We start from the raw sequence: 21,937 nt of genomic DNA, 5'->3' as shown, positions 1-21,937 counted from the left end.
AACGTTTTTCTTGAAAAACGTTTATCAACATGATGCAATAATGAAAGGTGTTGTACGTTGTGACAGCTCGAAATCGAACTACCTTAGGTCAATATTGTATTTTGGAAGTACAAGATAAACGGGAATAAAAAAAAGCCTTTTAGTTGAAAAAGTACTAAATTGTATGCCTTCTCAACAGCGTTCCGATTATCAGAATAGGTATATATATGGCTTGGTAGTCTCATAAAATTGTAGATAATTAAAATAATAAAATTAGGCGTGTTTTTATTCACAGGAATATGATAATATGCTTAAAATTTTCGAGCTGATGAATACCCAGCTAGAACAGTATGGCTTATATAATTCCTTTTATGAGCCGTATCACTAAGAAAATTATCCCTTATGAATTTGAAATGTGTCCCTTATATTGTACAGGCCAAAAAGAGGAATTCATTTACGTGTGATCTTTTGTCCCCCTCTTTCATATAGGCTTCTTGTGCGCATATATCAGGTTTCATAGCTGTTGACCATACCAATAATGCCTCATGCTCAGTTTTACTTGATCAATTCGTGTTCTCGAGAAAAAAAAATTTCACGATTAAAAAATCTGAGTATAGCCGCCAAATTCTTTTCTCAAAATTTTGAAAATTCTTTGTTTTTTGCCCTATATTTGCTTTGTATGGTATTTTCAACAAAATATAGGCCAAAAACGATAAATGTTCAAACTTTGGAGAAAAACAATTTTTCAGATTTTTGGATCGTGAAAATTTTTTTTCTCGGAGAACACGAATTGATCTAGTAAATCTTAGTATGAGGCATTATTGGTATGGCCAACAGCTATCAAACCTGATATAGTCGCACTAAGGTTTTTTTGTGTTCCACAGTGTTATACAAGGGATACTTTGAGGAATCATATAAGGAATTATACATTACCCAAGTCCACGTATATCCAAGTTCGTGTCATACAGCAAGCATTGACTACTTTTTAAAGTTTTATTTATTTGTTTTTGAAATTAACGACATATTTCAGAATTTGTAATTAATACGTTGTGTTCATTTTAGTAAATCCACTTTTTTAATTGTACAAAATTTATTATATACATACAGTATCGGTCATATCAATAGCAACCCCATTTCAAAGTGATATTATTTCCCTCTCATGTTAATTTATTTATTGCTTAGAATTTGCAACAAAAGTAAAGTTGAATTTCTAACAAAACCCATATAAACCGAATTTTAAAACATCGTAGAAAACTACAAAAAATACAACAAATTTTCAACCAAAATTCAAACTTTTTTCTCAGAAGTGTTAGAATTTTTTTGAGCACTCAGTTTTATAGCCCCTTCAATTTTAGTCTAATTATATGCAAGTTTGAAGTGGCTAAAAATTACCTTAGTTTTTTTAGAATCGATTAAAAACAAATCGTGTTTAATCGTCTTCTATATAACGAAAACTTCGACCATATATCGATGGCTGAGTAGAAGATCGACCTATCTCGGCAGCCAGGTCGAAAACGCCCGATATCAGAAAGCTTTTCAACGCCCTATTTCAAAATTTGGCTGAAAAACGCCCTATTTTAGAATTTGATTGAAAAATGCCCTATCTCGGAACTCGGTTCAAAAACACCCTATCTCAGCACATTTTCGAAGTATTTTTATTTGAGATAGGACTTTTTTGAACCGACTAATAATAATAAAATATGTACTATATACATATCTAGTTTCAATATAAAAAAATTTATGTACACCATTAATTGTGTATACATATCTAAGTCAATATATGTGATATACATGTACATACATCTACATACATATCGTCGTTTAAAGTACAAAACCATGTATCAATAAATTGCAAAACCGCGTATAGAGATAATGCAAACCCACGTATGCGAGGTTGCATAAATTAATTTCTAGAGAGTAAAAACACTCATATTTCAAAATGGTTATCTTTTTGTAAAAAGCAATCGCATTTTTGGCTAGTATATTTCAGGAAGAATGGATAAGGATTGATCCAAAAACGTGTGTGAGCGAATCCAATTTTTAGCAGCAAATGTCAGTTACGCGGTTTTGTACTTTAAGCGACGATATGTATGTTAACAGGAACGCAGCAATCTAATACACGGGTGGAGCAGGAACGCAGCACAGCAGAAGCATACAAAAAATCTGCAAATAAATGGTTTTTTAGGTTTTTAACAAACGAGAACCTGGTTTCAACTTACTTCAACGTGTCTAAATCACAACGCACACACTAATGCAAAGGCGCAACAGGAACGCAACACTATAAAATACGGGCGGAGCAATATACAGGCGGAGCAGGAACGCAGCACAGCAGAATCGTCCGAAAAATCTGCGAATAAATGGTTCATTAGGTTTTGAAATAACAAAGAGCTCAAATGGAATGGTTCAGCAATAAAGTCAAAATAATATGTTGTAACTTACGTGTATTAGCTCTTAATCACAATACCAGCACAGGTCGGTCAGCGAAACACTAAGGAAATGACCTAATAAATGCAAAATTATAATTTATTTGTAAAATAATTCGGTTTTATTACAATACTTACCAAATTTCACGCAATTGGAAAACAAATGTCAGCGAATAAGAACAAAACGAACAACGAAAATTGAATCAATGTAGCTTGTTCAGAATTTTTTCTAATATTTTGGGAAATGTTCAGTGAAAATAGCAAAGAAACAGCACAGTTTCTCCTAAGGTAGTTCAAGATGGCGGATTAGAGCGAGAAGTTGCCAACGTATAACACCTTTCATTATTGCATCATGGTTTTTCAGATCTTAATCGCAGAAGAAGTAATCAGCGTCAAAGGTCCCAATCACGGCGCCGATCTGGAAGTCGGAGAAACAATCCGAGCTACTGTTGGTACCACAATCGGTTTGGCGTTAAGGTTTCTAAGTGCATAGCACCTTGTAGTTTTGTTACAAGAAACTAAATAGCGTGTCGGAGCTCGCGGCCACCGATATCGCATTTTCTACGTCCGGCCGCTTATTTATTTACGACAAATCAACAAGGATAAAGTTTTTGATTGACACAGGAGCTGATATTTCGGTAATTCCTATGGATAGACCTGTATCACAGAAAATTCCAGAAGGTGGTGTTCAACTTTTCGCTGCGACGCAAATTAGAACATTCGGTACTAGAATACTGCAACTAGATCTTGGACTGCGCAAATCGTTTTCTTGGTTGTTCGTTGTAGCTGATGTAACCAAGTACATTATTGGTTCTGATTTTCTTAAACATTTTCATTTATTACCCGACCTGAAAAATTATAAATTGGTAGATGGCTTTTAACTGCACCTGCAAAAATTTCCAAGGAACCATCGTTTGGTATTACAACAATAATAAAGGACACTCTCGCTATCTTGTAAGAAGAATACTATTTTTCATCATATTGAGACTTCAGGTCCTCCAGTTCGAGCAAAAGTAAGGCCATTGGATTCAAAACGTTTAGCCATTGCAAAAAAGGAATTTAAGTTTATTTTGGACAATCAAATTATTGGTGCATCAAAAAGCAGCCTATCCAATCCTCTTCATATGGTACCCAAAGCAAACGGAGACTGGAGACCATGTGCGACTACCGATTTTTTAATAAAATAACCATTCCAGATCGGTATCCCATTCCCTTTATCACGGATTATGTACACTGCCTTCATGGACGCAAGTTGTTCTGGAAGTTAGATCTTATACGAGCATATCACCAAATAAGCGTTAATACGCAAGATATAGAAAAGACGGCAATCATTACGCCGTTCGGTCTTTTTGAATTCCTCAAGATGCCCTTTGGACTGAGGAATTCTGCGCAAAGTTTCCAACGTCTAATGGATGAAGTATGTCGCGGTTTAGATTTTGTCTTCGTGTATATTGACGATGTCTTGATTGCGTCAAACAGCGAAGAGCAACACTTGCAACACTTAAGAATGCTTTTTCAACGATTTCGCAAATTTGGGATGATTATCAATCCAGCAAAATGCCAATTTGGAGTAAAAGAAATCGATTTTCTCAGTTTTCACATTTCATCTGAAGGCAGCACCCCAGCGGTAGAGAAAGTTCAAGCAATTGCTGAATTTCCCAAACCTCAAACAGTTTCTGAGTTGCGTCGTTTCACGTGTATGCTGAATTTCTATCGACGTTTTCTTCCTCAGGCAGCACAACATCAAGCTCCACTCAATGAGTATCTTAAAGGTGCTATTAAGAAGGACAAGCGACTCATAAATTGGACAATTGAAGCTGAGGAAGCTTTTAGTAAATGTAAGTGTTTGATTGTTAATGCCACCCTTCTGGCTCATCCGGTTAGAGATGCTCCGCTAGCACTCAAAGTAGATGCATCAAATCTTGCTATTGGAGCAGTGGTGGAGCAACAAGTTAATGGAGCTTGGCAACCTCTCGCTTTTTTCTTGCGCAAACTTAGTTCTACGGAATGCAAATACAGCACGTATGATCGCGAATTACTCGCTGCTTACAATGCTGTAAAGCACTTTCGTCATTTTTTAGAGGGGCGTGATTTTACTCTTCACTGACCACAAGCCGCTTACATTCGCCTTCAATCAAAATCCTTCAAAAGCTTCGCCAAGGCAATACATACACTTGGATTACATCGGTCAATTCACTACGAATATTGTTCACATTTCCGGTGTGAATAACTCTGTTGCGGATGCTATGTAAAGAATGTAAGAAATTTCTACCATCGATTACGTACAACTCTCTGAAGCTCAGAAAACAGATGAAGATATCAAAAGATTACTTCTATCAACTGATTCTGGTCTTCAATTGAAACTCATACCGTTTCCAGGTTCAGAAACTGAAATTTATTGCGAAGTATCTCAGGGTAAGCCCAGACCTATACTTCCTGTTAGTTTTCGACGACCTGTTTTTAAGATGTTGCATAATCCAAAAGGGAATTTCATCGCATGCCCCGAAAAGGAAAAAAGTCGCTTTCTGCTAGGAAGGGGGTAGTGTGGTGAAACACTTTGATTTAAAGGCACTTTACTTCGTAAACATAATTCACGGGTTTCCTTTATGGCCGTTCGTTAAAGGGGCGGTGGGCGAAAGGTAAGTGGGCGTGGCACCTCTAACCCACCTTTTTGAATGAAGGGAATGAACCCCCATTGACAAAAATGCAACCCCCGCCCACCTAGGTCCGCAATGGTTTCCTAGGGACGCCTTAGAAAAATTGCCAAAAATCGCAATTTTCATTTGCGTTTATTCGCTTGAAAAATGTTAAATATTCATTTGCACAATAAATGTACACATTTTTATATACAAGACATTTTTATAAAACACCCAGTAACCAAAGTAGACATAACGGGGGCGGCAGCCCCAGGTTTACCACAAAGAAAGGGAATTCTAGTTACCTCATCCTTTCCAAGGTTACATCACTGGGGCGGTAGGCCCAGTTAGGTCACATAGAAAGGAGAATTCTACGTAGTAAGGGTTATAATCCCTTAGCGCGGCAGAAGGCCGCCTACGCAGAAAGGAATTCTACGCAAAAATACTGTGGACGCAAGTAAAAATGCGATTTTTGGCCATTTTTCTAAGGGGTCCGTAGGGAACCATAGGGGGCCTAGGTGGTCGGGGGTTGCATTTTTGTCAATGGCGATTCATGCCCTCTCCAAAAAGATCGGTTGGAGGTGCCACGCCCACTCCCCCTCCGCCCACCGCACCTTTAACGAACGGCCATAATGGAAAGTTTCCCCTAATTCACTTTTACTTTTACATTTTACTGTTCAATGACTTTCAAAAATTTTCTTACTTTTTCTTCATTCGTTATTTTGAGCTGTAAAAACGAAAATATTCTTTTCGGGAATAAATAAATTAATTTTGGTTTTAAATTGTTTTCATTAACGATTCTCAACAATCTCTTTGAAAGATTCTAAGACAACAAAACTTAAAAATCTCTTTTTCTGCTCCGAGATTATATACTCTTTAATTCCTCACTTTGGGGGATCTCCCTTCAGGCTCTAGTGGGTGATTTTTTTAAACAAGTGATGTATTAAATTTATTGTATATACCTTTAGGTACTATGTGGAAGTAACGGATGTCCTCACATCTGTTCAGAAAACAGAAGAATCATTACGTCGTTTGCGCAATCTTAAGTCTGGAACTTCAAATGCCTTTACAACAGGAGCAACAGCGATGTCTGATGACGATAAAATACGACTACAACTCCATGTTGATGTGATAACATGGACTGGGGAATTGGCTAAGTTGGGCCTTATGCCATCCGATGTTGAAAACTTGTTCAATTTGAATGATATCGTTGAGGCAAGCTCGAAAATAAAAGGAAGAAACGACAACGAATAAAAAGCAAACAAGAAGGATTTATTGTTTTGTACTAAACATGAACATATTTTAAAAGTAACACTTAAGTATAATTATTACTTTTTATATTTACATGGTACTAATTTACTTTCAGCTTCTCTGATCTAGTTACATTTATACTTATATTTAAATGTAGTTGAAGCGTTATTAGGTACGCATTACAAGACACTTTCTTGGTAAAAATTGCTAAATATATACGTGCATATGTACTACATGCATACATATAAGTAGATTGATATAATCATAGCTGTAGTAAATACATATTCACCTCTATCGCGAGTGTCGACTAGTAATACATAAACGACTATTATTCGATTATCGATTATCCATGGTATTTTCAATGTCGTTTTCTCTTTCAATAAGTGAGTGTGAATGGTTTTTAGTCGTAGAAGGATGAACGTCTAAAACTGTCCACAGTCGCTTATTGAACGGAAATCGACATTCACAATACCATTGAAAAGAGATAATCGAATAATAGCCGTTCATCTACTACTAGTCGACACACACAATAGGGGTGATTGTTTTATTTTTACTGTTATTTATATAAGAAAAAATTATTTTTATTGATATTATAATTTGTAAATAAATGCATTGATAAATTTTGGTGTATATACTTTTTTGTTGAGATTGATGTAACTGGCACAATTTTTTTAAGTCGTTTTACATTATCAAACAAGGCAAAATGTATAAAATCCAGATTTTAAAAAGTGTAAAACTCAAACGACTTGGAGCGTATATGTAAATAGTCCAAAATGTAGACTCTGAATACATTATTACAATTTCAACTCGTCGGTATCAGGCAGTTTTCGGAAGAACCAATCAACGCGTTCTTCAGTTACTGCTTCCAATGTAGAGGGATTCCATCTAGGCATCTGGTCTTTGTCAATGAGAAGGGCACGAACCCCTTCTTTGAAGTCACTGTCTTCCAAATGACGAACAACCATACGATACTCCATTTTTAGACATTGCGGCAGCAGCAGTTTAGAACCTAATTCCAATTCCCGAAATGTGACTTTTAAAGACAGCGGTGAAACTTTTCCAAGTGTCTGTTAATGAAATTTAAAGAAGAAAGAATATGTGTATAATTATGCTGTGTTAATACGAGTATTTAAATGTAATAGTAAACACTCACTACGTTTATGCGTAAGCCCGTTCTCGAAATCATTTCTTGAATTTGAGTAGAAAATCGGTGCATTGACACCTTTTCGTGTATAATTGAATCCATGAAATGGTGTTTATACACTCAAATTCTTGAAATGATTTCGTGAATTGGCCTATCCATAATCGTGCGTTATAGATGCATCTACACACGTTGTAACCGAGCCAAACCAATCGAAAACAAAAAAAATTGTATGAATATTCGGACTTAAATTGGACGAAAAATAATGTTAAGTTTACACTATTTCACATAGATATGACAATTACAATTATCGAAAGCCCGCACCGATCCCGCGTCCACTCAGGTGATCCATGGCGCAATACACAGGTGAAGTAATAAAACAGCTTTTTGGCTTTATTTTCTGGCATTCGGCTGCCTTATAGGGATGTAAATTACGGTGAAAACATCGCTGTTTCGAAAAATTACATAGATGGCAGTTCGATGTATCGAATGAAAACCTCGATGTTTTTACAGATTTTTCTAATTTTTATACAACCGTTTCTTATTGTTAACATATTGACTCAGAGAGGTGGTTTACAAAACAAATATAAAGTAAAAATTTAATCACATATCATGCAAACGGACGTAACAAATATCGTCGCTGAAATTCAAAAAGTCGTAACTAATACAAAATTCAAAATTAAGTTTTTGATTGATATGATGGATTTCATCGAATTACAACTCCCACATCTTTTAATGAAAAAATAAAAAAAAAATTAGTCACGACTTTTTCCATTTCAGTTACGATGTTGTTACGTCTTTTCGCATTTCAGGTGACGATATATTTAAATTTTTCTTTTCACAAATATTGTGAGGAAAGTTTAATAAAATTTCACTGAGCCCGCTACCAGTTTATCAAAATACCTCCAGTACAAGCTTCGTTCGTTTATTACTCTAATTAGAATCCCTGGCGTAATACATACATATATAGTATGTTCCTTTGAACTTCGGACTAAAACCTGTGGAACTGTCAAACTACAATTTTACTCTCTCAAGTGAGAGTAAAAGGAGAACAGATGCAGAAGTGCACGGGAACGCAAAAAGCACTATTTCCTGTATAAACGTCAGTCGGTTTGTTTACATGTCACTTGTACAACACTGATTTGGTTGAAATATCACTAACAAATTACTAAATTCTATACATATTCAAATATTTCGTTGTTTACTTCCATTATTTTACAAATATAAGGTTCTTTGCTTTCACCGCTTTCTGTTTTTGTTTGCACATGCAAATCAGCTGATCGTTTGACACTTTTCATGAACTCACAGGAAAAAAAATCCGGTCTAAATCCTCAGTTGCTCAGATACTCTCTCAAATGTGTTCCCACTTACAGGTTTTATGTCAATAGGAACGACTTCCTGTAAGTTCTGACTAAATCCTGTAAACCGGACTGCTATTGGAACATACTAATAGCTTAACACATATGTACACTACATACTTATAAACCAATTAAAGTATTTCTTACTTATATACGTATACATATATGAACATTTATTAAATGTAATATGGGAATTTAATAAAGAAACATACTTGGGCATGATTCCACGAAAGTACTTATTAATCGCTATTAAACGCTGGCACAACATTTTAAAGCGCGCACAAAACGAAATGGTGAAAAATTAGTCAAGAAACATCTTTGATGTTTTTCAAAACATCGATGTTTTAATTTAACATCGGATTCGTAAAGACATCGACGAACATCGATGTTTGAAGTCACGACAATCGATGTTTGTTTTTACATCCCTACTGGCTTATAGTACAATTTTAAAGCATGCGAAAGGCAGAATGAAAGATGGTTCACATGAGAATGTCACCCCTATTGTGAATGTCGACTGGCAGTAGATAAACGAATATTAAGCGATTATCGATGCTATTGTGAGTGTCGTTTAGACGCTCAATTAGCGACTGTGAATACTTTTTAATCGCCCATCCTTCGATTGCTGGTTTTTAGTCGTTGGTTTGCGTTTATAAAACTTACACAAGAAAGTGGTACTTTAATGGATAAAAAGTAAGACAATTGAACTGGAAGTTGTAAAAAAATTGTGGATTTTACATATGTATGTATGTGTTTGAATTACAGGTCAAAAATTGTAAGCAACAAAGGGCAACTTAGCGGTTGGTCGAGCTGATGCAGGAGAATGTGGACATAGGCAAAGGAATTTGCGGAAAGAGTAGGGGCGGAAGCTCCGCTTCTATTGTGAACGATATACAACATTTATGGTGCATATAACTCCGGCTACGCCATCTACAGTGTTTTTGCGCAGAACCAACATCAAAGTTTACAAAAAACTGCATAATTTATTAATTAACTAGTGCTCGGAAATTTGAAATCTTTATTTTAAAATAAAGTTTAATTTTTTCACTGCACGTGCATGTTAAAGTTGTTAAAATCGGGTCACGCGTTTGGATACAATTACCCAACATCATTGTACAAATAAGTACGCGGTACCGTATTTCTTGAACTAGTTGCGTTCCAGATACTTCACGATTTGCAGGTTTTTACAGGATGCTGTTCCAGATGGCCACCTTCCATAAAGTTTAATATTGCCAGTTTATTATTAACAGCTTTTCCTGTAAATTCTGCAAAACCAACAAACCGTGAAGCATCTGGAACGCAACTATTATTCATGAAATTCACATATGTATATACACTTCATCTTCCAACTCCAAGGTATTCGACGAATCTCGCAATTTCCTCCTTGCTTTAGCCAATTCTACTAATCTATTAGCTTTCACATCACCTTCCTCATCACTAAAGCATATTTCAACTGTATCCATTTTTTTAATTTTCTAATAAAAGCAATTATTTTAAAAATGATGTAAATGAAACACTAAAGAAACAAATGTAAACAAACAAACAGCCGTTTACAATTCAGTCAACCATTCACAGTAGTACAAATTTTTTTCGATCAAGTTACACAATAGCAAAATAAAAGATAATCGACTCGATCGACAAATTTCTACTCTACTGCCAGTCGACACTCGCAATAGGGGTCTGAAAGAATTATGAAATAGCAGAATATCGAACCAAAAACTAATTTCAAATATCTGATAATGCGAATGACGTTAAAATGAAAGAATTGTAAAATATCGAAATGTCGAAACAGAAGAAAAAGATTACAGGCACGTATTCAAGGAAAAGTGTCGTGTTGCGCCATTCAATATTTAAAAAAACTTTAATGAGGCTAAATTTACTCCTATACGCTTTTTTATTTAGTTTGCAAAACTACATATTTCGCCAGTCAAAAAGTATATATGTACATATCGCACGTTTAATAATATAGAGATGTAACTCAAAATTTACGTTTTTTGAGATTTCAATATGCAATTAATAAGCTTGATAAGTAGAATATGTTCAGTCTAACAGATAACCAAACTCCCCAAACATGGCGAAGATATGTGTCTTTCCATCTGTCTTTTTTTATACCAATTGTATGAAATTATAAAACTTTGATTGCGTTTTCTCACAAAATTGAAATATTGAAATACTTCCTCATATTATTAAACGTGCGATATATAGCATCCCGCCATAAGATTTATTTATATGCTAATGTCCTTATTCATAAAAAATAAGAAAAGATTCCAAGAGCTATATAAAGTGTTTTGATTTGTAAAACAGTTAGTCTTTTTATTTTTTATGAACTTGGGTGTAATCAAGGTATATTAAACATAGTATGATTGACAACTCAGTGGGGCTTTCTTTTAAGGTATTATCATATCAAAAAATAAACAAACGATTTAAAATCAGGGATCGAACATAACAGTTATTGATGAAAATTCACCATGAAGAAAATGTTCTACAACTAAGTAATACACACCAATCAATTTCTTTATTCACCAAGAATCAGATTTGAAAATAAATTTTCATTTGTAATTTTTGTGCAAAATTAAAAAAAGATAACTAATTTTGATTTTTATTTTACAAACTAAAAATAACTATTATTTTTGATTTTAATTTAAATAATCTGTAAATAACATGATTTTTATGTATAATATGTCTTAGACAACAGTTATTGAATACTTTTATTTAGACGTATAAAAGTCATTATAATTTTTCGAAGTTAAGAAGGTGTTGTAGAACCAAAGTTTACTACGTTTATACAAATGACTTTTATTGATGGATTTTATAAATAAAAGCCTTCAGTAACTGCTATCTAAGATATATAATTTAAAAATCAAAAATAACTGTTATTTGCAGATTATTTAGATAAAAATCAAAAATAAATTGTTATTTTGGATTTATAAAATAAAAACAGAAAAAACTGTTATATAAGGAGTAATTAAGTAAAAGTCAAAAAATAATTATTAAATTGTGATTTTTTTAATAAAATTTGTAACTGTTACGGTCCCTGTTTAAAATTCATATTTTGTTCAATTTGACTTTATAGCATGGTACAATAATTACAGGTATTGTCTTCCCAGAGAGCGCATATTCGGATCTGCCTTATTTGTGTTGTTGCCCACACTAAAAGGTTTACTGCTAGAGAAAAGTGATATTTCCATACCCCATATACCATATATCGACGCTCCCAACGAAGAGTAGCACATCTCAAATTACCGTGGAAGACTAGCACGTTTCATTATTCGCGTCGAAGACTAGCACATTTCAGATTTTCGCGTGGAAGACTAGCACATTTCACTATTCGCGTGGAAGAATAGCACATTTCAGAATTTTGCGCGGAAGAGTAGCACATTTCCGATTTTCGCGTGGAGGAGTAGCACATTTCACTATTTGAGTGGAAGACTAGCACATTTCAGATTTTTGCGTGGAAGAGTAGCACATTTCAGATTCTTGCGTAGAAGAGTAGCGAATTCATATAAAGTGGTACTAGCAGCCGTACAAAAACCAAACATACATGTATGTTATAATTATTTCTCCTCGACTAAGCTGAGAGTTTAATGTTGTGTATGGAGCTTTTCGGTATTTTATTACAAATAGAATAAACGTTTATTTTCCTCCTACTTGTTTTGACGCATATCCGCGTCTTCCTCAGGGAATCTATTTATAAATTCGAGAAACATATATGCACATTAGGGTGGTCCAAAAATGCATGTGAAAAAGTAAAGTCGGAATTTTTATGCTCTCACCCCTAGGATTGTTCTATACCGAAAAAAATATACCCCTATTTTTTTATTTTGAAAACAAAAAATATTTTGAGGTCGCTCAAAGCGCCCAAAGTTTTCCATGTATTTTATATGGGGAAAAAAACTTTTGGTAGAAATGGTTTGGAATTCAAAAAAACTAATGTTTTTCTATCGGAAAACTCTTTTCATCTGCAGGATTCCCAATAATAATACCCAATTGTTTATTTAACCATTTTTTCATCGCAACTATAATTTGTAGGTCCGCCAAAAACCCACAAAAACCCCGAAAAATGCAATGAGGGGACAATTAAAAAATCGTTAAATAAATAATTGGGTTTTATTATTGTAAGTCTCCTGAAGAGAACCAGAGTTTTTCGATCGAAAAATATTGATTTTCAAGAATTCTATACCATTTTTACGAAGTTGTTTTTCCCCGTATAAAAATACATGGAAAGATTTGAGCGCTTTGATGAGCGACCTAAAAATAAAAAATAGGGGTACACTTTTTTCTATATATATATAAATCCGTTCGTATTGGCTATGAAATCTCATGCCAAGTGTGCAAAAGCAAATTTCATAAAATCTGTGCTAAAATCGACAATAAAGATCTTTCTGATTTACTTGCTAATAATGAAAACATTGTTTTTAATTGCAACAATTGTCTAACTTGTACATCGAATTTGGCTTCGACGATTGCTTGTTTAACTAAAGAGGTCAACGACCTTAAAGGCTTAGTAGTGAAATTAATCAGTGGAGAAGTTGTTATTGCTTCGCCTGCTCCTATTGCTGCTCAGACTAGTTCGCTGATACCTGCTATCAATACTTCAGTTGCTTCGTCTTTTCTTGCCGACAATGCTGCTAATAATTAGTCTGTTCCTTTGAACTTCGGACTAAAACCTGTGGAACTGTCAAACTACAATTTTACTCTCTCAAATGAGAGTAAAAGGAGAACAGATGCAGAAGTGCATAGGAACGCAAAAAGCACTATTTCCTGTAAAAACGTCAGTCGGTTTGTTTACATGTCATTTGTACAACACTGATTTAGCTGAAATATCACTAAATTATTATTAAAATCTATACATATTCAAACATTTCGTTGTTTACTTCCATTTTTTTTTACAAATATAAGGTACTTCGCTTTCACCGCTGTTTGTTTTTGCTTGCACATGCAAATCAGCTGATCGTTCGACACTTTTCATGAACTTACAGGAAAAGAAACTCCGGACTAAATCCTGTAACTTCTGACTAGGAACAGTTGCTCAGTTACTCTCTCAAATGTGTTCCCACTTACAGCTTTTATGTCAATAGGAACGACTTCCTGTAAGTTCTGACTAAATCCTGTAAACCGGACTGCGATTGGAACAGACTAAATTCATCTACATCTACTGTTGTTGGCTCTACGTCATCGTTAGCGCAAAAAATTTCTGTCACCAAGCCGAATATCGTGCCTATTGTTGCTGCATTTAAAGCTAATAGTGCTCAGTTACCTGCTTCCACAGTAAACTCTGAGACTACGACTGCTCTCACTACTTTGACTTATGCGCAATCTGTTGTTGGTGATATGGCTACTAATTCTGCGCCTTCGTCTAGTGCTGCTACGGATGATTGCCACTGGAATGAGCTCTAACACTGACTTGGAGGTGGCGGATGTGAAGAAATGGTTTCACTTGTCCTCCTTCCTTCCATCCGTAACAGCAGAAAATATTGTTGATTACGTAGTTAGGCATGCTGGTATAAACAAAAAACATCTTTCATGTTATGCTTTAGTTAAAAAACAGAATCCGCCTGTTAAAGCTAATAGGATTAATTTTAAGTTAGGTGTATCTCTGCCACTTTATGAAAAGCTTCTTTCACCAGATATTTGGCCTGCTAACGTTAGTCTGCGCCCTTTTCGTTTTTTTCGAAAAGAAGATCAACAGAGACTAACATAAATGTATCTAATGCTATTATTGGATGTAGTACTAGCTTAAAAGTGTATTTTCAGAATGTATCTGGTCTTCGGACCAAGGTTGAAGCTGTTCATACTCATAGCTCTCAATTGGATTATGACATTTACGTAATTGTTGAGACATGGCTTAATGGAAATTTTTTGGATGAAGAATTGTTCGACTCTAAGTTTTATAATGTGTACCGAAAGGACAGAGATATGATAAAAACTGGCTGTATAAGAGGCGGTGGAGTTCTTATTGCCGTTCGGAGGAAGTTGTGTTCATAAAATGTTGATTTAGCTAATAATGACTCTCTTATTGACCAACTTTGTATTTGTATTAGTGGGCCCTCTTCTAAGGGTTCTCTTTACTTCGTGGTTTCCTACATTCCTCCAAACAGTAATAATGAACTGTACTGCGCGCATGCTAATAATATTAGCTCATTAGTCACGAATAAGTTAGGAGATAATCACTTATGCGTATTAGGTGATTTTAACCTATGCAACGTGTCTTGGTCCGGTTCGTTTTCAAACTTTGGCCTTACCCCAATGAATATTACAGCACATCATGAGTCGTATCTCCTTGATAATATTCTAAGTCTTAACTTAATGCAAATCAATAATTTTTTTAATGAATTAAATAGAATCTTGATCTTGTATTTGTAAGTGATAACATCAATTGCAACATTGAGGAATGTTACTCTCCTATATCTATTTGCGCTAAACATCATGTGCCTTTGGTTCTCATATTTGCTTTTCATGACTTTTTGAATTCACCTGCCACCGAAATAGTTGGTTTTAATTTTTCTGGGTGTGATTTTTCCATGATAAATAGCTTAATTACTGAAATCGATTGGGAAAAAATTTTGGTTTGCCCTGATGTATATAGTTCTTTCTCTATTTTTAAAACTCTTTTATTTGAGATTTGCGTAAATAACATTCCAGCTATTAAGAAACGTCCACATAAGTTTCCTTGGTATAATTTAAGATTAAAAAAATAAAAAATCTAAGAAAGAAAAGGTTTAAAACAACTGGAAACCAGTAGCTCGTTTCTATAACTCAGTGGAGAAATTGTCTACTGCTATTGACTTTGTTCTCAACCACCAAGCTTTTGTCAATCGTTGAGACTTTAATGTTTCTATAACTCCGAAAACTCACCTATAGAGAAATTCGTGTTGAGTTGAAATTGAAAAGTAAATTTGAAAGTTTTGACATTTATTTTTGAGAAATGAGTATGTTACACAAAATTGTGTAAATCAGCAAATAATAAACAAATGAACAAAATAATAAGAATTAGAGACCAACTAACATAATTAATTATTTAACATAAATTTTATAAAATGAGTGAGATACGTGTGATCATTTATGCTATAATGTACGATAACCGAAATATGCTTCGAGTTCAACGTCGGCGGTTGCGAGATTCATGTGATCCATTTATAATCCCTGAGGCGCGTTTAATAGAACTTTTTCGGCTAAATAAAGACGCTTGCATAAATCTTTTGGAGGAAATTAATCCTTTTATGAAGAGTGGTGTTAGGAATACATTTATTCCAAAAAATTTGAGTGGTAGCTGCCGTTCATTTTTATGCAACTGGGTCATTTCTGCGCGATATTGGGCAGGATTTCATTTGTCCTTTAAGCAAAACTATATCACGCATAATACACGAGATAACGGATATCATAGTGAGAAAATTAATGAACAAATATGTGAAATTTCCTAGTACAAGCGGGGAGTTCAGCGCCATTCAGCAAAGGTATGCAAAAACAGGAAATTTTGAGTTGTGCCGTTATTGCAGAGGATCATCGATATGTATATACAATAGTACTCATATTTTAATTTTACTTTATGCAGGTTTCATGTGTGTACAACATTTCCCGGCGTTATAGGAGCAATTGACTGCACGCATGTCAAAATTAAGAAACCAAATACAGATGTGGAGCACTGTTATCGTAATCGTAAAGGTTTTTTTTCAAAGAATGTACAGCTTATATGTGACTATGATTTAACGATTCTTGCTTGCTATGGTCGTTTTGGAGGCAGCACTCATGATGCTTTCATATGGAGTAGCAGTCACGCATAAGCTTTCTTAGAAGATAAACATAGAAGTGGAATATCAAATATATGGCTACTTGGCGATTCGGGGTATCCCCTGCAGCCATGGCTTATGACGCCGATTGGAAATCCGCAATGCACAGCTGAAATGAAATACAACGAAACCCATATTCGTGCTAGAAATTGCATTGAACGACTAAACGGCGTGCTGAAAAAAGTATTTGCTTGCTTATCCCAAGACTTATGGTTACGCCATCATTTGCTGGTTATATAATCAATGCTTGTTGTACATTGCATAACTTTCGAAAGAAATACAATATTGCAATGCCAGATGTTGATATTACCGAACGAAATATACTTGAAGAAGACAATAATCTTAACTTGTCTAATAATATTTTAGCCGAAGGTCGTAGAACCCGGCAAATGATCATCAGAAATTATTTTTCAAATTAGAAAAACTAAAAATGCAGTTTTGCTACATTTGTTTTTTAGTTTCGCGAGTGTATTGCTTTCTTTGTGTAAAACTTACTGTCGCAAGGTTTTAATATTGTGTTCTTTACTTTGTATCTATTGAATAGTTGTCCGTCTGTTTAATGTGTGTACTAAACAATAAACAAGTTTAAATATATATATTTTTGGAATTTTTATTTGTTAAGAGCTTTTACAATTTTTTCCAGCAGTTCATTCGTCCGCCGTTGTTCCCCTTTTATCTGTTTCAGCTCTTCTTTCACCTCATTCATGTACCTCTCCTGACTGGAAAGGCGAGCTTCAAGTTCTTTTTTTGCCTTCTCTAGCTCCGAATACAGTGGTTCCTTGCTCTGCTGCGAATTTTTAGCTATTTTCCGCCGTGGCGTGTTTATCGGGCTTTTGTTTTTGGAGCAGGTGGTCTTGCTGACAGATACCTCAATGACATCCTGATTCAGGTACTCCTCTTCCATACATATAATGTCATCGTCGAGCGCCGGCTAAATTTTAAGATTGTTATTCAGAGAAAAATGAATCAAAGGAATATATATTATAATTACAAGAGGTATATCGAATCCCCCCTCCACAGTTTTGCCATCACCATCAACAACATCCGATACCAAAATGAAGTTAACCACTTCTTCTTCCAAACTATCTAATGGCTTTGGTCCTGAACAGCTTGGAAGGTTTCCCGTCTGGTTTTGAAACCTTTTGATTGCGGAAAACTTTTGCTTTATGGACGCCTTCCAATCAATCCAACACTAAAACAATTTATTAATTAAAATTAAAATTTATTACACAATCAACTACAATATAATATATATACATATGTACATACTCTTTTCCACTGCTCAGCACTTTTATTGGCTCCCCCGACAGCATTTAAATCCACAGCAACTTCTTCCCACTTTTCCTTATTTCTCTTGGAGCTATCCGGGCCAGAGAACTGCCCACAAGCCAGCGTACGGTTTTGCCGCATATGCTCGACTAGTTGTTTTTTTTTGAATTTGCGTTACGCGCGCTGTTAACCTTTTCTAAAAGTAAAAATAAATTTAAATATAACCGATTTTAAATTAAAAAACATGACTTACCGTATTCATTCTTAACTCGTTTTGTCAGTTCTCACTTGCTAAAGAGCAGTTGACAATATCTCTGCTAGTAGAGAATTCAAAACTCTACTCCCCACACTTACAGAAACACAATAGTAGAGAATGGCGTCAATTTGACGTCCCATTCTCTATCAGTAGAGAAATAATCGGTAGAGAACAGTTACAGAAACGAGCTACAGATCTTCTTAGTTAAATATAAAAAATTTCAAAAGCAATTTAGTTGTTTAGAAAAATTCTTTACAGAAACTATTTGCTTGATGTTGAATCAAAAATTAAATCCAACCCGAAGTCTTTTTGGCATTTCATTAAAGCGAAAAAATCTAGTTCCGGTATACCATCTGCTGTTTTTTTTCATGACAAATATGCTCACTGTCCCGCAGATATCGCCAATCTTTTTGCTGAATTTTTCGGTTCGAATTTTACCCAGGATGTTTGCACGCCCTCAGCAGACTTTAACTTTACGGCTAATTCATCTTTTTGTTTTGGATCCCTAAGTTTGTCTTTCAATGACGTTGCCAACGGTATCTCCAAGTTAAGACTGTCTGTGAAGACGGATATTGATGGCTTTTCAGCCGTCCTGTTTAAAAACTGTCCTGGTTTAGTTATCCCATTGAAAATAATTTATAATATGTCTCTAGCCTCTGGGGTTTTCTTAGATGACTGGAAAATAACTTCCATCAACCCTCTTTTTAAAAGTGGGAACAAAAGTGATGTTTGCAATTATAGGCCAATATCAAAGTTATCGTCTGTATCTAAACTTTTTAAAACTATTGTAGTTGAAATATTAAATTTTGTAACGAAGAGTTTGATTTTGCCTTATCAACACGGTTTTGTTGTTAATCGATCAACGGTTACTAATCTTGCAGTTTTTAGTGAGTATTGCATTGCATCTTTTGNAAATTTAGAATATGCCGTAATTATTTGGAGACCTTCACAAAACTATTTAATTAGTAGGATTGAACGTGTTCAAAAGGTCTTCTTGAAGTTTTCACTACGTACCCTAAATTTTTCAGAACCTTTGCCATCATATAGATCACGTTTACTTTTAATAAGTCTGAAGTCTTTAGAAGCTAGAAGATCTGTACTATCTTTATCTTTTACTTTTAATTTAATTAGAGGTGTTATTGATTGTCCTGTTCTTTTGGAAAAAATTAATTTTAATATTCCTCAGCGAAACCTGCGTAACTTCTTACCATTCTAGGGGGGCAGGTACAAAACTGAATACTCCCGTAATGCCCCTATTCCACGAGCTTTAAACGAACTTAATATGATTTCAAACAATGTTTCAATCGATTTTGCATTTTCATTAGATGTTTTTAAAAACTCTTTGGATTCTNTTAGCCTCCTTGGGGTTCCATTCAATTTTTTTGCAATGGATTAAATCGTATTTAAGTAATAGGCGTTGTGTTGTCACAGTAGAAGGTGTAACTTCTGAGCCTTTTATAGCCACTTCTGGGGTACCCCAAGGGAGTATATTAGGCCCTTTGCTCTTCATATTATTTATCAATGATATAAGCCATTGCTTTTCTTTTGCTAATTTTTTCCTATACGCTGACGACTTGAAAGTTTTTTCTATAATAAAAAGTCCCGCTGATTCAGTTCAGCTTCAGGCTGAAATAGACAACCTACATGTTTGGTGCACTAAAAATATTCTTGCCTTGAATATTAAAAAATGTTTCAAAGTTACGTACGCAAAAATACACAAAACTGTGCCTACAAGTTATATAATATCTAATTCTGTTTTAGAATCAATTAACGAAATCAAAGATCTTGGAGTAATTTTTTCTTCGAATTTTACTTTCAGCAGCCATATTTCTCACATTGTTGCTAAATCGTATGCGATGCTGGGTTTCGTAAGGCGTAATAGCACAAAATTTTTGATCCCTACACGCTAAAATTACTGTATACCTCTTTTGTTCGGTCAAATTTAGAATATGCCGTAATTATTTGGAGACCTTCACAAAACTATTTAATTAGTAGGATTGAACGTGTTCAAAAGGTCTTCTTGAAGTTTTCACTACGTACCCTAAATTTTTCAGAACCTTTGCCATCATATAGATCACGGCCTGAAGTCTTTAGAAACTAGAAGATCTGTACTATCTTTATCTTTTACTTTTAATTTAATTAGAGGTGTTATTGATTGTCCTGTTCTTTTGGAAAAAATTAATTTTAATATTCCTCAGCGAAACCTGCGTAACTTCTTACCATTCTAGGGGGGCAGGTACAAAACTGAATACTCCCGTAATGCCCCTATTCCACGAGCTTTAAACGAACTTAATATGATTTCAAACAATGTTTCAATCGATTTTGCATTTTCATTAGATGTTTTTAAAAACTCCTTGGATTCCATTTTCTAGTTCTTATCTATTATTATTTAGTAACTAAGCTGAATTTTGTTATTAGTCTGTAAGGAACTTTTATAAGTTTATTAGACTAAATAAATAAATAAATAAATAAATATAGAACAATCCTAGGGGGTTAGACCATTACAATTCCGACTTTACTGTTTTGGACCACCCTAATGTACATGCAGTCATATCAAGAGCACCTCATTTCAAAGTGATATTGTTTACCACTTATGTTCATTTATTTATTTTTAAGAATTTTCTTTCAAATTTAAAACTGTAGAAAACTAAAAAAATCTAAAAATGTTCATTCAAATGTCNTAGATATAAGCCCTTTCAATTTGATTGCAATAATGTGCAAGTTTCAAGTGGCTAAAAATTTCCGTTGCTGCGGTTTTCTTCCATATAAAAATAAATTGTGTTTATTCGTTATATGGTAGCGAATGCGACAAAAAGAATCAAAGGTTTTAAGGCTGTTGAAACTTGCACACTGGGCGCGTTTATAAGACGTAGCTGTTGCCCAACCGTTGGCTATTTGTCTTAGAAACGCACAGTTGAGTAGTTCCGCTCAGCTCAACAGTTGGCAACTTTCCGCCATTTCAGCGGAAAATGTTTACGCTACCTGAACCCAACATGTTGGGCTTACCCTAAACAGCTGATCGAAAATATATTAAATTTAACGCCACTTCGTTAGGTGGCAGTTGCAAACAAATTTATTATATTTTATTGTGATAAGATAACTATAATATTTTATAATAATACTACGTTTCTAAATATATGTTTTTAAGATGTTTGCTATATAATTTTACACTGTTTAATTCATTGTAACATTGAACGATTTTTTCAACACGGCGGCAGCTCAGCGTTGAATTCTAAATACTCAGCCCTATTCTGCATTTCGATTACGTTCCCGCATTCCGCTCCGCTGGAATCGAACTTAGGTATTCTGCGTTACGATCGAAACGAAAGAAGAAGAGGAAGAGAAAAAACATCTTTCGAAATCAGCTGTTTGCCTAGGAATGTGTGAAATCGAAACAAAACAAAGAAATATTTGCCACCAAACTATAGCAGCATATGAACTTAAAGTTTGTAAATATTTTAATATAACTAAATATACCTAGCATCACAGTAATTTAAAAATAAAATTTAAGTGGATACATAATTATAAGAATGAAATCCATAGCCGCGGCGTTATTGCTTGAAGAGAAGAACGAGTCCCATATTGCTGATGCGGAATTTGAAAGGCGGAGATTTAGGGACATGTTTGATCTTTTTCAGATGAGCGAAGTCATAAGGAATTCATCTTGAACTGTGTTACTCATCGCTTAGAGTCAGTGAAATTATAAACGTTGTTTGAGCACTCCACAACATTTGCATTTACTACAGAGTGGAAGATTTGAACGCAAATGAATCCCATTTTGAAAGCCGTCAGGAGGAGGGGAAGAACAAAGCTTATCTTTCCATAGCAAATCGAATTCGA

General features: G+C 34.6%; 3 protein-coding genes, 1 long non-coding RNA gene and 1 pseudogene across 5 annotated transcripts in view; 2 read left to right on the top strand and 3 right to left on the bottom strand.

Moving 5' to 3' along the window:
* Cog2 (conserved oligomeric Golgi complex subunit 2) overlaps positions 1-6,418 on the top strand; it is a 41,626-nt gene extending 35,208 nt beyond the window's left edge. The window contains exon 4 of the mRNA XM_017636054.1: positions 6,007-6,418. Coding sequence (XP_017491543.1) covers positions 6,007-6,292 — 286 coding nt within the window. The 3' untranslated portion in view covers positions 6,293-6,418. The remainder of the gene's footprint in view (positions 1-6,006) is intronic.
* LOC108379774 (uncharacterized) lies at positions 1,732-2,759 on the bottom strand. The gene is made up of 4 exons (XR_001849510.1): positions 2,541-2,759; positions 2,419-2,480; positions 2,199-2,326; positions 1,732-2,142 (listed from the first exon to the last, which is right to left on the bottom strand). It is a non-coding gene; the product is annotated as an uncharacterized LOC108379774 (long non-coding RNA).
* The window catches only part of Hibch (3-hydroxyisobutyryl-CoA hydrolase), an 89,732-nt gene continuing 74,084 nt past the window's right edge, over positions 6,290-21,937 (bottom strand). For both annotated transcript variants that reach the window (XM_017636064.1, XM_017636072.1), the window contains exon 3: positions 6,290-7,356. In XM_017636064.1, the coding sequence (XP_017491553.1) occupies positions 7,084-7,356 (273 nt within the window). In that variant the 3' untranslated portion in view covers positions 6,290-7,083. The remainder of the gene's footprint in view (positions 7,357-21,937) is intronic.
* LOC108379767 (putative nuclease HARBI1) lies at positions 15,510-16,812 on the top strand (annotated as a pseudogene).
* On the bottom strand, positions 16,382-18,065 carry LOC108379745 (uncharacterized). Its single transcript, XM_017636102.1, has 3 exons — positions 17,842-18,065; positions 17,564-17,764; positions 16,382-17,503 (listed from the first exon to the last, which is right to left on the bottom strand). Exons 1-3 carry the CDS (start codon positions 17,980-17,982, stop codon positions 17,183-17,185), a joined length of 663 nt encoding a protein of 220 aa, XP_017491591.1. The 5' UTR covers positions 17,983-18,065; the 3' UTR covers positions 16,382-17,182.

This window comes from Rhagoletis zephyria, unplaced genomic scaffold (assembly GCF_001687245.7).
Source record: "Rhagoletis zephyria isolate East Lansing unplaced genomic scaffold, Rhagoletis_zephyria_1.1 Rzeph_scaffold_00124, whole genome shotgun sequence".
Lineage (NCBI taxonomy): Eukaryota > Metazoa > Arthropoda > Insecta > Diptera > Tephritidae > Rhagoletis > Rhagoletis zephyria.
The sequence above is the reverse complement of the archived record's forward strand: the minus strand, read 5'-3'. Positions and strand labels throughout refer to the sequence as shown.